Here is a 16,251-nt window from a genome sequence, read left to right as displayed (position 1 = left end):
TGAGAAACATGTTACAAACTATTGTAATTTTAAAAATCATTACAAAACAAGATGCATGTCTGAACCCTAATGTTCACTGTGTGTACATGCTGAAGCAGGAGCCAGAAGAGCAAGACTGTCCCTCAGGGGCAAATGCTTGATGCTATGGGTGACTTTCTTTCCTTCTTTATAACTAATTTTCCTACTTGTAATAATAAATGTGCTTTTTATAATAACAAATACCTTATTTTTAATAGACAGAAATCCCATATAAAGTTAGGATGCATATCTGAGAGGTAATGGCTAAAATGAGGGAAAATAGAGCCCCAATTTGGAAGAATGGGCACTTGCAATATGATGTGGGGTGTAGTTCCAACTGTTTATCCTCTACAATATACTACTATCCGATACAATGCAAAGCAGAGGCACAGTAGCAATCACGGTACCTGGGGCAAATAATGCAGTCATTCCAAGAAGAACCTGGTGTAAAGTATACCAGAGATAATTGGTGTTAAATTTAAGGTAAGAATGTTTTACACACACACACACACACACACACACACACACACACGCACACACACACACTGAAACAAAATTTATAACACATTCAAGGTGCTCCAGGTAAATATCTGGTGAAGGAGGCTGCAAGGAGGAACAATTTTCTGTGGTATCTAAAACAGAGAAGCTCTGAACGTACACTGGGGAGTGCATGGGCTTTGGCATCAAACTAACCTAACCCTGAGTTACAATCTTCCTGTTGAGCCACGTGGCCCTGCACAAGCTGCTGTGCGCAGCCTGTCTGTACAGGCAGGGCGCATGGCTCGGTTGGGAGAATTGGGTGGCACATACGACAGTGGTTTGTTTGAGAACTGTGAAGCCAGGTATGGCAGCTCCAGACTGAGTCTGCAAGCCTGGGCCAGGCACTAAGAAGCTATGCTTGTAAAAGCACCATGGAAGGGAAGGAAAAACACGTACAACTCAAGGCCTGGAACACAAAGGGCAGTTGCTAGATGTTAAAGGGCTGTATCATATAAAATATATGCTTTTCATCATTTTCTAGGGTTGCCATAAACTGCTTCATTAAAAAGATACAGGCAGGATCTGTCCACAGTGAAAAGCTCAGGTTCTTTCTTTGTTTTCATTCTTAGTTTTTAATGCATTTATTTCAGAATGCTAATTACATCACCTAGGTGGGCTGTGTGCGCACCCCACTCATTGATCTCTTAAGTGTTGTGCACTTATGTACCAAAATCAACAGACAGGATCTGCTCCTTCTGACATGACCTCAAAAGAAGGCCAACTGCTAATCTGCAAAGGTACTGCAAATGTGGGGAAGCAGCACAGGTTCCAGAAAATATTCTTGCAAATATCAAAGGTCTACTGTACAATCACACTTCAAACATAAGGGGAAAGTCTTGACATATTTATAAATGGCTCCCACACAATTAAGAAAGGCGCCATGAAAGGTCAGGCTGCATGGTTTTGAGTGCCCCAATAGCTCAGTTGTTTGCATGCCTGCCTGTCTTCCTTGCCCTCCTTTCCACACTGCTGAGCAGGGTGGTTGAAATTCCATCCTAGGAGAGGCTCACTGACTAAAATAAATGGAGTGTGTGCTGCACAGGGTGGGGACCTATGCTGGCTTGACTCCTTCCCTATACAATGCCACTACAACAAACAGATTAACTGTAAGCAGGTAGGCATGAATCAGGCCAAGTTCAAGAAGCTAAAGGACTTTCACAATGTTGCTGAAGCCAAGCTACCTATGAATATACTGCTGTTGCTTACAGTTTTGTCATAGCCAAGGAGAGCTACAGTGACCTCTACAAGAGGGCCAGACACAGGTACCACATATGCATAAAATCTATCGTTATGTCGGCAGTTCTCTTCATGATCAAACTGACCGTTGTTCCAGCGTGCTGGTCCTGACTACCTGCTGAGAGTTTACTTTCTCTTTAGTGGTTAGCTCAGTGACACCCAGATTCATGGAAAGGCTATGTCCTTCATTTCTTCTTAAGCAGAATTTATGCATATGAACTACATATTATAAACAGAAATTTGGACTGGTCTTAATTTTTAAAAAATACTGATTTCAAATCTAAATAATAATAGCTGGGCCAATTTGTATGATGATTCAATCTATTAATAGACTAACATTATGGCTACCTGAGGTATCACATTTTAAAATAACATTTTGCTTGCAAGGTGGCTACTTGAGCCACACTGGCCCTTTCTTGTACCTTCTCAGCCATGAATGTTTGTTATTCTGCCTATCCAGCTCAGTCTCAGACCACAGGACTCTCTTACATGAACACTTGGTACTATTTAGCAAAATTTCTGCATACTGTATGTCATAAAACTTAACACTTAACATGCATGTTAATGTAGACAGTTTTCAATGTGTATTATTCTTATCTCTAACCATTAAGACAATAAACTTCTTGAAGATAATCATATTTCAAATTGGATCATACTCTGAAACAAATGTTTTTTATCTCTTACTCTGGGTAGTCTAGCCTAATTTCAACTTGTTTCAATAAGACTCAGTGCTTTCAAATGTGCACACCTGTGCCTCCTCCTGGTGAAAATAATTATTACAATAGCCATCATCTATAATAAAACTTTACCAGACATTATGATGAATAGTGTTTGCAGACAGTGATTTCAAGGCTGAAGATAACATTATACATTTTATTATAACATATAGTTAAAAAGGAATTTCTTTCCCCTAAGTTGGTAACTAGTTTTGAGACTGGATTATTTCCATTTTTAAACACACACATACACACACACACACACACACACACACACACACACACATACACACACACTCATACCCCCACACACACTCGCATAATGGAAGTTTCTGTGGTTTCTGTGATTAGACGCCTGTATGACTTGCTGGTAACAAGGACCTATGAGTATAATATATAAAGTTTTGAAAAGCATGCTAGGAAAATAGCTTGTACTTACCACTTTCTGGCATATTTTAAGAGTCAACACAACTAATGCTGATTCATTTGCAGGGCGATTCCACATCCCCCAAAAAGAAAGACTCTAGCAGAATGATAAACCATGTACACAGATGGTACAACGGAAGGCACTCAGGGCAAACCCTGTGGTTACTGTTGCAAACAACCCTACTTACATAGTTAGCGTCACATTGCCAAGTATTCTCAGCCCTGGTAAACCGAGTCTAAAGAAAAACATGGGCTCCTTTCCTTGTTCTCTCTCCGCTCTAGCTAAATAATGCTTGCTCTCTGATTTCTGAGTTCGAGGCCAGCCTGGTCTACAAAGTGAGTTCCAGGAGAGCCAGGACTACACAGAGAAACCCTGTCTCAAAAATAAATAGATAGATAGATAGATAGATAGATAGATAGATAGATAGATAGATAGATAGATAGATAGATAGAGCTTGCTCTCGCTTTATCCTTAACTCCTGATGTTCTAAGTCACGTTTGCCTGCCCACACTTCCTAGCAACAGACAGCAGCCACACTGAGCTCCGCTGCAAGTGAGAATCATGAAAGCGGTGCTTTAGGTTGATTATTTTAATGTGTGGCTCCTGGGGGTCCATTGAAATACTGCTGAAATGTGGTTATAATGGTCATTTGTTATACCAGCAAGCTTTCTTTTCACAGGGTACTGTAAAAGCAGATCTTCAAGGCTTAAAGATCAGAAAGCTGAGCTGGGCCTCCTTGAGTCTTACATTCCTTTCCTAAAAGAATGCTGTGTGCCAGGCAGTGGTGGCGCATGCCTTTGATCTCAGTACTCGGGAGGCAGGTTTCTGAGTTCGAGGCCAGCCTGGTCTACAGAGTGAGTTCCAGGACAGCCAGGGCTATACAGAGAAACCCTGTCTCAAAAAAAAAAAAAAATGCTGTGGACTCAGTGGCCTCTTAGACCCTCTTTACTGTGACCCTTGGTGCAGATCTCACTTCTGCCAAAAGACCAAATCTGTCCTCAACACTGTAGTGTGCCTCCTCAGTCCACGCCTGCTCCTGCTGTCACCTTGCAGCATCCCACACCTACCTGAGACCATTACCCTTCCATTATCCTTTGCCTGCCTTTCTTTTCAATCCTCTCTTAAAACCACGCAGCTCACTCCTGCTAAGGTGTCTTTGTGGCTTGGAGACTAACTCCTATTATACTATAAATGAGAGCATATGCTACTCAGTCTCACACTATCCAGCAACTGATGACTTTCTTCCTCTTGCTGTCTGCCCTTGCTCTGTGTGATACTTGAGAACTGCTCTGCAGGCTTCTAAAGAGGAAGTAAACTTTACACTACAAACAGTGCAATGCCCCACACTTGTAAAAACTCAATGTTAGTGGCTGTTGTTACTACTTTAACAAGCATCAACATGTTTTTTCTTTTCACTATAGTATATAGGTTTCTAGTCCACAATTCTAAATGAAATAAGCAGAATTATCATCTGTCTTTCTCCTTTTTAAATGATAAACTGGCTGTGGGGAGTCAGTCACCAGTTCTGGCAGGGAACAATTAATTACTACTTGTGGCTCCTGACTAGTGTTCTGAGTATCAACTAGGCAATATACACTTCAAGTGTGCAACAAAGTTAACCAGGTTGCTAGTAGATATTTTCTAGATGGGTAGTCAACTATAAAACAATCTCCATTATCTTGTCTGTACTTAGGATAATTGTGTGAGTAAAAGTCATTTTCTATTAACTAAGAAATACAGTAATGTGCTAGCTTCCCAGTTAAAGAAATGACTAAATGCATGAAATGGAAACCATACTGTGGACTGAGAAGAGTAAGTCTAAGTTAGAGAGAGGAGAGACAGAAGTGAGAACACAGGCACTACCTGAATGCCTTCGTGCCATTCTGCACAGATACAGAGACAAAGACTTCCACCTTTACAAGCTTCTACAAGCTGATGGCAGAGGTGTGCAGTAGGCATTGGCAACGCAAAAGTCAAGACCACAGACCACATCTTAGTAGTTATAATCACAGAATTTCAAAAATAACCCAAACTGACCATAGACAGGTTTGGTCTTACCATCCCAATGTGATTCTAGGCTGGTAGCAAATATTTCTTCAAAATCACGGTACTTCGATGTAAAAGGCTCCATTTTAGCAAATTATAGTTTGTATCTTAAAACACATCAGACTCAAAGAACAGTGATGCCATTTAAGGAAAGACACTTTCTCTTACTTGAGGTTTCAAGGCCTTTCATGTTAGGCACAGGCAATTTTATGACATGAAACATTTAGAAGAGGAAGGTGACTATTTGTCACAGGTCATTGGATTCATATGGCTCACTACACGTCAGATATACATACACAGCTCAGCGATTTGTGTCACATTTATTTCAAACCACACATTTTAAGATCAGAACTTACCTTCTCTTAGGCGGTCCACCACAAAGGTAAAGCCAGTGGTTCTTGGGTGTAAAACATACTCATATTTCTGAAGTCCGTTCTTCTCAGCAAAATCATTACTCCTAGCCTTATTATTTTCTAGACAAAAAGAATAGACTGTTAGGAGCCATAAGGTAAAAGCTAAGGAAAAACATTAAGCACTTCTTGTACAAAAATAACACTTATGACCAGGTATGATGGTGACACCTTCAATCACAGAATTCGGGAGGCAGAGACAGGCAGATTTACAGGAGTTCATGACCAGCTTAGTGTACACAGTGAATTCCAGGCTAGCCACTACACTGTGAGACCCTGCATATGCCCAGAAGGCACTTTTCTGTTGTTACACAGTATACAAAGACAACGCAAACATTCTGAGTATGTGTATGAGTGCTTTGCCTGCATGTCTGTGTGACAGTGTGCAGTGTCCAAGGAGGCCAGAAGAGGGCATCAGATCCTCTGGAACTGGAGTTACAGATTTAGGCCCCAAATCAGGTCCTCTACAAGAATATCAAATGCTCTTAACCACTGGGCCATTTATCCAGCCCACAATGCAAACATTTGAGATAATCCCTTACAAATATCTGAAGTTGGCTGGGTGGGGGGGTGGGTAGGTAGGTAGGTAGGTAGGTAGGTATATAGGTTGATAGAGACAGATGTAAATTTACGTTATGAATAAGCCTTAATATCCTTAAATTTATATCCCAACTTTAAAATTACTTAGGTGGCTTAAAAAAAACTGATATGAAATGAAAATTGAGATATAAAAACAAAAAACTAATTAGCTAAAGTTTTCACTAAAGACCATCTTTATGTGAGGTGGGGATGTTCAATGTCACTTGTCTGCCACGTGCAAGGCCCCTTAGGTTCAATCCCAAGCAGCACTAAGAATCATAAAATCCTGACATAAGAACAATTTAAACGTAAAAGACTAATAACATGAAAAATTAACAAAATACAAAATCTAAACACCCTGAAGAAATAACTAGCAATCAAATCAACATTTTTTTTAATCCAATAATTTGGGCTTTGAAAGCAAAATAAAATACCTGCCTTGCTCAAGCACAGAGTGGCTAATATTACCCAGACCACTGCACAGCAAAATAGACACATGATTAGCACATCATGTACACACATCTGAACATGATTTGGCTGAATATAGTTACAGAGACAAGTATATGTTCCAATTGTTGGCAATAACTTCTTTTTCCATTCCATGAGGTCACTTTACAAATTCCAAGAAGAACCAAACTCGTTACTCAGCAAATACAACTGGAAAATAAAGTGTTCAAAAATTTGGCCTTGACTAGTAGAGATCATGAAATATCTTCTGATGACAGCAAATGTTAGGACATGTAATTCTCAGCTCTGTTTGGAAATTTACAGACTAGTACAAAAAAATTTATCTATATAAACACAACTTTCCTAGGAGTAAATTTAAGATCAGTGAGTTCTCTAGCCCTCCAGCAACCACAGATGTATCCCACAACACAATATCCAGTAGATAATCTTACAGAAGGGGCTGTGTCATTTCTATCAGAGGCACTGAGTCAAATGCCCACAGCTCTCCCAACAATACAAGGAGAGACCTTGGACATGGAAATCAGTAAGCTATTCTGCATCTGCTGTGAATGTCCTGGGCACGAGCAGACTAGTGGCAGCATTTCTGTTGCAACTAGCTGCAGACCTTAAAGGGGACAAGGAGCCCAGAGACATCGGAGAGATGCGACCTCTCATCAGCTTGTTGTCAGGATCAGTGACTCTGAGGGTTTTCACGTGAAAATCAAGTCTGATGTAGATGTGGAGACAAATATACACAACGCTAAAATGTACGGTTTGGGACACACTATGGGACAAATCAGTGTGGTGATGTTCCGCCCCTCACTTCACCCACCCCTTCCCAGACCATCATTATTAGTAACTGCACTGGCATCCCATTTTCCAACCACAGCCTCCTGTCAGCTCATTCCCTGCAGCCTCCCACTCCTTCCACCCACACCCATGGGACCGCTGGCCACTCTGAGCTTCTCAAGCCAACTGGGCATGTTGCAACCTCAGCTTGTGCAGCTGCTCCTCAGCTACCCACGCCTTCTGCTGCAGATGAAGTCTTCTACCTCATACACACAGTTCCTACTTACCCGAAACTTCAGAGAGGCTGGTCCTGACCACCTTAGAGGCTAGCACCCTGCTTCCTTCTTTTACTGTCTTCCCATCCTGCCTTATCTTTTCCCCTTTAAAAAATTTTTAGCTTTTTATTGGCTCTTTATGAATTTCACATCATGGACCCCAATCCCATTCATCTCCCCCTTCCCTCGTGCCCACCTTCCATGCTTGCAATACGACCCCCAGATAAAACTCTTGTGGAAGCTGTGTGTCACAGTATGTCCCACAGTATTTCCTTTTGTCCACACTTCTTGCAAATGTTCCTTGCAATGAGTCGGTCTGCCACGAGGCCTCTGGCTTCTGCTACTCTATCAGTATTGGAACCTCACTGAGACTCCTCCCAGATATCCTGTTGTTGCCCTGTCTCATGGACATCCTGTAGTTTGGGATCTATAAGACCGGCCTCTTCACACACTCCAGCAGTTTATTAATGGGATAGATGTTGGGGTCCGCCAATTTAAATCCTTGGACCTTGGACCAGGCTTGCTTCTGCCCAGGGCTGTGGTCTCAGGTGGAATTCTTCTAGTCTCTGGCTTGTTCCATATCCTGGGAGCCTGATGCCAAACTGATGGTCGTCTTAGATTCACCTTTCCCAGGAAATGTTAGGTTTGTAAGTCAGAACACTCACAGCCTCTCCCCTCTCTGCCACCTCCTGACACACATGTGACACAGCAGCCACGCCCACAATACCTCTAGGGGCAAGTGTTTTATTTTTCTATACCAACTCTTATGACAACTGTATGGATTCTTAGTAGCTGATTATCTCTTTCTTCATATAACAAGCTTCATGGAAGGGAATTAATTTTGTATATGAAATTTCAAAACACTGGAATATTTGTTAAATAAAGAAATTTTATGTTCAAGAGTATCAAATTCTATGGAATTTCATTGTTAAAATCTGAAAATAGTTTTCCTTTCCAAATCAGACAGAACTAAACAAGTGTTATGGCAAATTTTATGTCAACCTGACAAGGCTGCATGCGCCAGGCTTTAACTGTCAACCTGTCACAACCTGGAAGCACTTTTAAAGAGTCTTAATCTTGATCAGTGGGCATATCCCAGGGACTGTCACCTACTTTGGGTGGCATCGTTTCCTATAGTTGGGATCATGAAAAATGTAAAAGAGAAGAAAGCTAGCTAAGAGCAAGCAAGCAAGCAAGCAAGCAAGCAAGCAAGGGTGAATTTATTTCCCCTGCTAACTTTGGATGTGACCAGCTGTTTCAAGTTCCTGCCTTGCCTTCCACACAGAGATGGACTGTGACCTGGGAGTGTAAGGCGATGTAAACCCAGTTCTCCACTAACCTGCTTTCAGTTAAGATGTTTATCACAACATCAGAAAAGAAACTAGGATGGTACAAACTTTTATTCTAGAGATTCTGGTAAAGGTACTTTTTGATAGGATTGCTATTCCAATTGGTAGAGTAGTAGGGCAGACTACTTACTGCACAATGTGACTGGGTTTCATGTAAATCAACTGTCTTAGAAACAAGGGTATCCTTAACTGCACTACACAGAAGATGATGTAGTCCACTTTTAGGTTTCAACTGCTGCTCTTCCCAGGACTACCACTGGCCCAATCTGAACTTGCAAGGTCTGCTGTTTCAAAAACCACTCCCTTAAAGCACACCATGCTCTCTCCTTAAATATTTCTTTCTTTAAAAACCCGAATACATAATATAAACTGCACAATCAGCTCAAAGGTCCAAAGATATGAAAGATTACAATGTAAGTAAGAAATAAAATGGGCACAAAACACATGTTCTCTTTGCTGGTTTTAAGGTTATAAAGGAGCTGGTATGTATGTGCACGTATATTTCTAAGAATGTGAGCATGTATGTAAGAATCTGTGACTAAATGATGAGCAAAATGAACTAAAAATTCAAATCGTGTTCATTCAGGGACTATGGAATTACAGCAGCCTCTATGTCTGTCTACTTCTGTGCTTTATAATTTCCCAATATATACTTCTTCCCTTAACAAGATGTTATAAACAATAATAGTATACACAGACAAAACGTATAGAAAGCCATGAAACATACTAATTTAAAAGTATGCAAGCAAACTAGATTCAGAACTTAAATCAGAATATAAAATGTTTGACTAGGGTTTTAGCCCAGCAGTGGTGGTGCACGCCTTTAATCCCAGCACTTGGGAGGCAGAGGGAGGTGGATTTATGAGTTTGAGGCTAGCCTGGTCTACAGCCTGACCATCCAGAGACTGCCCCACCTGGGGATCCACTCTATAAACAACTACCAAACTCAGACACTATTGCAGAAGCCAACAAGAGCTTGCTGGCAGGAGCCTGATAAAGCTGTCTCCTGAGAGGCTCTCCCAGTGCCTGAAAAATACAGAAGTGGATGCTTACAGTCATCCATTGGACTGAACACAGGGTCCCCAATGAAGAAGCTAGAGAAAGGACCCAAGGAGCTGAAGGGGTTTGCAGCTGCATAGGAGGAACAACAATATGAACTAACCAGTACCCCCAGAGCTCCCTGGGACTAAACCACCAACCAAAGAAAACACATGGTGGGACACATGGCTCTCGCTGCCTATGTAGCAGAGGCTGGCCTAGTTGGTTATCAGTGGGAGGAGAGCCTTGGTCCTGTGAGGGTTCTATGTCCCAGTATAGTAGAATGGCAGGGCCAGGAATGGGAGTGGTGGGGTCGGGGAGCAGGGGGAGTGGGGAAGACATAGGAGATTTTTGGAGGGGAAACTAGGAAAGGGGATAACATTTGAAATGCAAATAAAGAAAATATCTAAGAAATTTTAAAAAGTCATGCTTCTGGCAGGAAGATGGGCATGGGAGGAGGGGGTGGGGGAGAAAGAGTGGGGGGAGGGTGCTGGCACACAGGAGCGGGGCTTGGGCTGTGGTGCGCTGTGCTGTGGGTGGGCGGACCCAGCAGGCTCCAGACCCCTGCGGTTCCAGGGCATGGTGAGCAAGGGGCTGCAGAGCCTTGTCTCTTCAGTCAACCGCAGGAGGATGAAGCTTCTGCTGAGCATCACACTGTTGGCCTAGGCTGCCTCTGTTTGGGGCGACTTTGTTAGCATGAGCTTTATGCTCAACAGGCGTATCCAGGAAAATGGTGAACTAAAGATCGAAAGCAGCCGGGCGTGGTGGCGCACACCTTTAATCCCAGCACTCGGGAGTGCGGAGGCAGGTGGATTTCTGAGTTCGAGGCCAGCCTGGTCTACAAAGTGAGCTCCAGGACAGCCAGGGCTATACAGAGAAACCCTGTCTCGAAAAAAAACAAACAAACAACCAAACAAATAAAGATCGAAAGCAAGATTGAAGAGACTGTTGAACCATAAAGAGAGAAAATCAGAGATTTGGAAAAAAGTTTTACCCAGAAATACCCACCAGTAAAGTTTTCAATCAGAAAAGGGCCGGAAAAGAATTTTGATCACTGGAGACGCAGGCTTTGTGGGCTCCCATCTAACTGACAAACTCATGATAGATGGTCACAAGGTGACCGTTGTGGACAACTTCTTCACTGGCAGGAAGAGCAATGTGGAACAGTGGATTGGCCATGAAAACTTCGAGCTGCTCTACATCGAAGTTGACCAGATACACCATCTGGCATCTCCAGCCTCCTACCACACTACATGTACAACCCCCGTTAAGATACTGAAGACTAATACAATTGGAACACTAAACATGTTGGGACTGGCAAAGTACGAGGGTGCCCGTCTGCTCCTAGCCTCCACTTCCAAGGAATATGGAGATCCTGAGGTCCACCCTCAAAGTGAAGACTACTGGGACCACGTGAAACCCATAGGACCCCGAGCCTGCTATGATGAGGGCAAACGTGTTGCAGAGACCATGTGCTATGCCTACATGAAGCAGGAAGGTATGGAAGTACAGGTAGCAAGGATCTTCAACACCTTTTGGGCCACAAATGCATATGAATGATAGACAGGTTGTCAGCAACTTCATCTTACAAGCACTACAAGGGGAGCCACTCACAGTATATGGATCTGGGTCTCCGACACTGGCATGCCAGTACGTTAGTGACCTGGTGAATAGCCTAGCAGCACTGATGAACAGCCTTGTCAGCAGTCCTATCAACGTGGGAAATCCAGAGGAACACGCAACCCTGGAATTTGCTCAGTTAAGTAAGGACCTTGTTGGGTAGTGGAAGTGAAATTCAGTTTCTCTCGGAAGCCCAGGATGACTCACAGAAAAGAAAAACAGACACCAAAAAAGCAAAAGTGATGCTGGGGTGGGAACCTGAGGTTCTACTAGAAGGAGGATTGAACAAAGCCATCCATTACTTCCAGAAGGAACCAGGCTAATAACCAGTACATCCCTAAACCCAAGCCCGCCAGAGAGAAGAAGGGCCAGACGCGCCACAGCTGAGTTAGCCTTAGGATATGAGACTCTGTTTTACCCATGTGAGGTGGACTTTTGTGGGGTTTTTTTTTTTTAAGTCTTAAACAGATGTCATGAAGAACAAACTGGAATTTTATTCTGAAGCTTGCTTTAAAGACACTGATGAGTCTAAACGCTCCCTTGAAAGCTGCAGACTTTGACTTGCACTTTAAAATCTGTCTTTGTTATGTACAACAGCCTAGATGCATCTCGCTCTTATCAGGTTTTTATCTTCTGTTAGAGTGTATGCTGCAAGTGTCATTGACAGTTTTATTTCCTGGTTTCTTTGTGAAGCTGAAAAGAAACATTAAATGCGGTGGAAAATGCCAATTTATAAAAGTGGGTACTTATGAGACGTTACGCTATGCATAAAGAATAAAAATCCTAGAGGTACTGTCGGGTGGGTGGGGCACCAGTGTTTATTTGGGACAGAGGGAAGACCTCTGTTGGGAAGCTTTGTAGTTTTTTTATTCAGAGTTTTCTGAAAGTCCAGCTTTCGGTTGCAAATTGGACTTTGAAACATCCCTGTTGGTTCTTGATCAAAGATATTTGAGATCACTACTGTGTTGTGCTGCATATTACAGGTCCTGGAAGATAAGTTTATATTCCTCTTTGCCATACGACTTGCCCATTTTGTCTTTCATTCCATGCCCTCTTAGGTTTGTGTCCCCGCATACAGCATACCACAACACCCTCTCACATCCTGCTGAATCACTCTTTGAAGGAATGGTTTATCACACTGGAGAAAGGGCCCCTTTGGCCTTTTTCTACAGAGCTCCCTCTAATTCAACCCTAAGTCCTCCCAAAGCCTTCCAATAATCAACCAGAATAGCTCTACACTTATCCATGTTAGGTCTGCTCTGTAAAAACACTACTTTAGTACATGTGACAGACTATGTAGTGTTTTTATTAATCTTGTTTTTATTTGCTGAAGTAGAAAGGTTCCAAATATACAGTTCTGCATCCCATCTCCAACACAAGTATAAATGGTTTTTCTCAAGAGACAAAGCTTTTTTCTAGTAGGGAGATAATTTAAGTATCAGTGGAAAGGTCATAAGATTTAAAATTAGTTACTTTTAGATTCTTTTCTTATATAAAAGAACTTGAAGGATAAATGGTTTACAGGAAAAATAATACTTTGGAAGAGAATATACAGAACTGGTAGAAGAGATTAAGTCTACCTCAATATCATTTTGGAATTCAGTTTATGTAAAGATAGAGGCTAATATTTGAAGGATATATTGTAGGGCTTAAAATATAAATACTTTAAGTCATTTCTAGGACTATGAACATGAAAAATAATGACCTCTTGTGGTTGCCCATAATAAATCCAATTCATAATAAGTTCAAACAGAAGTCCTGGGTCGGTGAGGCAGCGGCTGTTTTACTGGTTGGCTTTAATAACTGTTTCTGAGACAGCCTTACTTATCAGCCTAGGCGGGCTTGGGGCTCACTGAGCTCAGGCTGACCCTGTGACAAGCTTTCTGCCTGTGCTTCCCAAGTACTGGGATTACAAATAGCTTAGGCCATCACACCCAGCTTTTGATGAGGAAAGGAGGCAGATCTGGAAGCTATGTTACAGGGAAGAGTGGGAAGTAAATGTGGTAAAAAGTAAACTATATTCAAATATAAAATTCTCAAAGAATAAAAATTGTATTTGACTTAATAATATATTTATACACTGAAATAACTTGTCTAAAATACATTTGATACTGAAAATGTTGAATTCTTGTCAAGCTACCCTACTTTCATCCTGAGCACCTATCCTCACAGTACTGAATTGACTTGTACAGAATTTCACTCTAGTTAATTTGAGTGTGTGATATTTTACTTATTTGCAAGGTTTTTATAATAAAATTTATACAATTATATTTTCAATGTTGTTTTCTTTTTGGTCTTCCCCTCACTCCATGACACTGGGAATTGGACGCAGGGCCTCACAACAGTCCCCCGGTGAGCTCTATTCCTAGCCATCTTGTCATTCTGTATTTTGAGGCACTGAGTCAGGAAGTTGCTCAGGCTGGTCTTAAACTTGTAATCTGCATGCATCATTCTGAGTTCATGGAACTTCAGGATTGTATCTTCAAGTCAGACTTGGGTACCATTAACTGAGTGACCTAAGGGGTTGTCCATCCATTTTGCTCATATTCACACACAGGGTAGGAGATTTGACTAGTGGTGTGTAAGTTTATAAATTCTGTAACCCAAACCCAGCCTACCTTACCTGTGAGGTCAGTTCCTTCTGGAAAAATGAGAAGCTGTAGTGGTTCATGGATGGCACAAAAATAATCAATCATGTCTTCAAAATGGCTCTTATCATCCTTCCACTTCCTATGAATAAAGATAAAGGCCGCAACTTGCATGGCCCAGCCTAGAAAAAAAAAATAACAAGCATTTGTACAAACTTCAATAGCAAAACTTTCAGGTCTTCGATTTTTTTACACTATAATACCATTCTACAACATACCATATATTTAGTACTAATTTTGGAAATACTGGGGTTTGCAAAATTGTTGTTTTCTCACCTCTCCCAGACAGGGCTTCTCTGTATAGCCTTGGCTGTCTTGGAACTCACACTGTAGACCAAGTTGGCCTTGACCTCAGAGATCTGCCTGCCTCTGCCTCCTGTGTGCTGGGATCAAAGGTGTGCAGTACCACTCGATAAATTCTTTAAAACCTCCTTTAAGCCATAGCTTGCCACTATTATCAAGGCACTAATGTTTATCAAGTAGTAAGCAAAGAATTTTCTCATGTCACATAAGAATTCTATAGTATTTCCTTTTCTGTACTCTCAGAGTAAATGCAAATGCTATTTTCAATGGTATTCACTTCAGATTTTACTTAAATGAAATGGGAAATTCTATCTGCTATGTATATGTGGGCACACTGCCTTTCCCAGAGGCAGACCCACCTTATTGCTGAAAAGGTAGCCTTGATGAGCCCATCTGTGTTTCAGATGACTGCCAATCTTGCCCTGGCTACAGCCCTTGGAGCTTCTGTAGAAGATGCCTAACTTAGGGTAGCCTATGTGCGGTTTCTGAAAAAGCTCACAAAGAATGAAAGCATGGGTCCAACAGTTACTCTTAGGCCAACCGAATATCTACCTCTCTTAAAATTTCCTCTAGGACCTTGGAACAGCAAACACTGTGAGTTGTGCAATAAAGACGGCATATGTAATAAAGGTCAAAACCTCTTGCTGCTGAGCCACGGGTCTGATCCTGATTCTAACTCCAGGCCCAGTCTTGCCAGCCTATGGTATGGGTCCATCTCCACGATACCCATGAGACTCTTCCTCTCTAACACTTACATAGTAATAACTGCAACACTCATCTTGGCAGCCAGGGATGAAGAGTAATAATATCTTGCAAACAAGCAGTGCTGTTCTGGAATGCAGATGTGCCATGGCCTACCTACCTCCTGCTCCCCTACGACTTAGCCTCAGTACAGCCTGAGAATCTCTTATCTCTCCTAGAAATCTTTACTCCAATCATTTTTATTAGGGGCAAGTTTTTCCAGACATTTTTCATGTTTCCTGTCATTTCTGTTAAACCTCCTCTTTTTTTTCTGTCTTTTGTTGAAATTAAGTTTTCTTTGCCCCTTCCCTTGTTCTCTAAAATCCAGGTTTCCTAGAACTCAGGCAACCCATTTGTTCATATACACTATCAATAGCTATTTCTGTTTGACAATGTCAAGGAGCATCAGGTGCCACAGGAGAGCATGGCTGCCACAGGGACAGTATGGCCCGAAGTAGGAAGCATAATCCTGCCCACTGGCAGACAGTGTGCTGACATTTGCTCGACTGCCTTGGAAACAACACATCCCATTTTACGTCTGTGTGTGTTTCAGCTTTCTGTATTTGGTAAGCCTGTGGAACCACAGAATGCCTTCAACACTGAGCTCAATTATTGATCTCCAGAAACCAAAACAGCTCTTAATTCCATCACTGTGTAAAACCAAAAGACTCCAGTTTAAATTTAATTTCAATTTTTAAAAAGTACATTAATAATGCCCAAAATGTTTGCTTCCTACCATTCTTGTTGCAGGGTTTGTAGGAATCACCCGACTGCTCCAAAGACTCTTGACTTTTCTCTCACATTCCTAAACTTGACAGAAATGTTTTTAATATTTAGATTTGACCCCAAGTTTGCCGACCTCTTTGCTGTGTCCTGTTAATCCTGTCTTTTGAAAATTGTTTCTGTCCTCACATTCCTGAAATGTATTTTTGGTTCAACTTTGGAAGCTGGTTTGACTAAAAATAGAATTTGAGGTTCCAAATCACTGTTTCCTCAGAATTTCGGAACATTTCCCACAGCCTTCCATCCCTCAGTGCGGCTAGTGCGGCTAGCAGCCAGGAAGAAGCCA

At 41.8% G+C, this 16,251-nt stretch overlaps 1 protein-coding gene and 2 pseudogenes across 4 annotated transcripts in view; 1 reads left to right on the top strand and 2 right to left on the bottom strand.

The window, feature by feature from the left end:
• Positions 1 to 16,251, bottom strand: part of Lclat1 (lysocardiolipin acyltransferase 1) — a 135,384-nt gene that overhangs the window by 41,234 nt on the left and 77,899 nt on the right. For all 4 annotated transcript variants that reach the window (NM_001081071.2, NM_001177967.1, NM_001177968.1 and 1 more), the window contains exons 4-5: positions 14,114 to 14,260; positions 5,340 to 5,456 (exon numbers count right to left, since the gene is read on the bottom strand). In NM_001081071.2, the coding sequence (NP_001074540.1) occupies positions 5,340 to 5,456; positions 14,114 to 14,260 (264 nt within the window). The remainder of the gene's footprint in view (positions 1 to 5,339; positions 5,457 to 14,113; positions 14,261 to 16,251) is intronic.
• On the bottom strand, positions 8,119 to 8,223 carry Gm25406 (annotated as a pseudogene).
• Gm9311 (predicted gene 9311) lies at positions 10,786 to 12,077 on the top strand (annotated as a pseudogene).

This window comes from Mus musculus, chromosome 17, assembly GCF_000001635.26.
Source record: "Mus musculus strain C57BL/6J chromosome 17, GRCm38.p6 C57BL/6J".
Lineage (NCBI taxonomy): Eukaryota > Metazoa > Chordata > Mammalia > Rodentia > Muridae > Mus > Mus musculus.
Note: the sequence above shows the minus strand (reverse complement) of the source record. Positions and strands in the feature narration are given on the sequence as shown.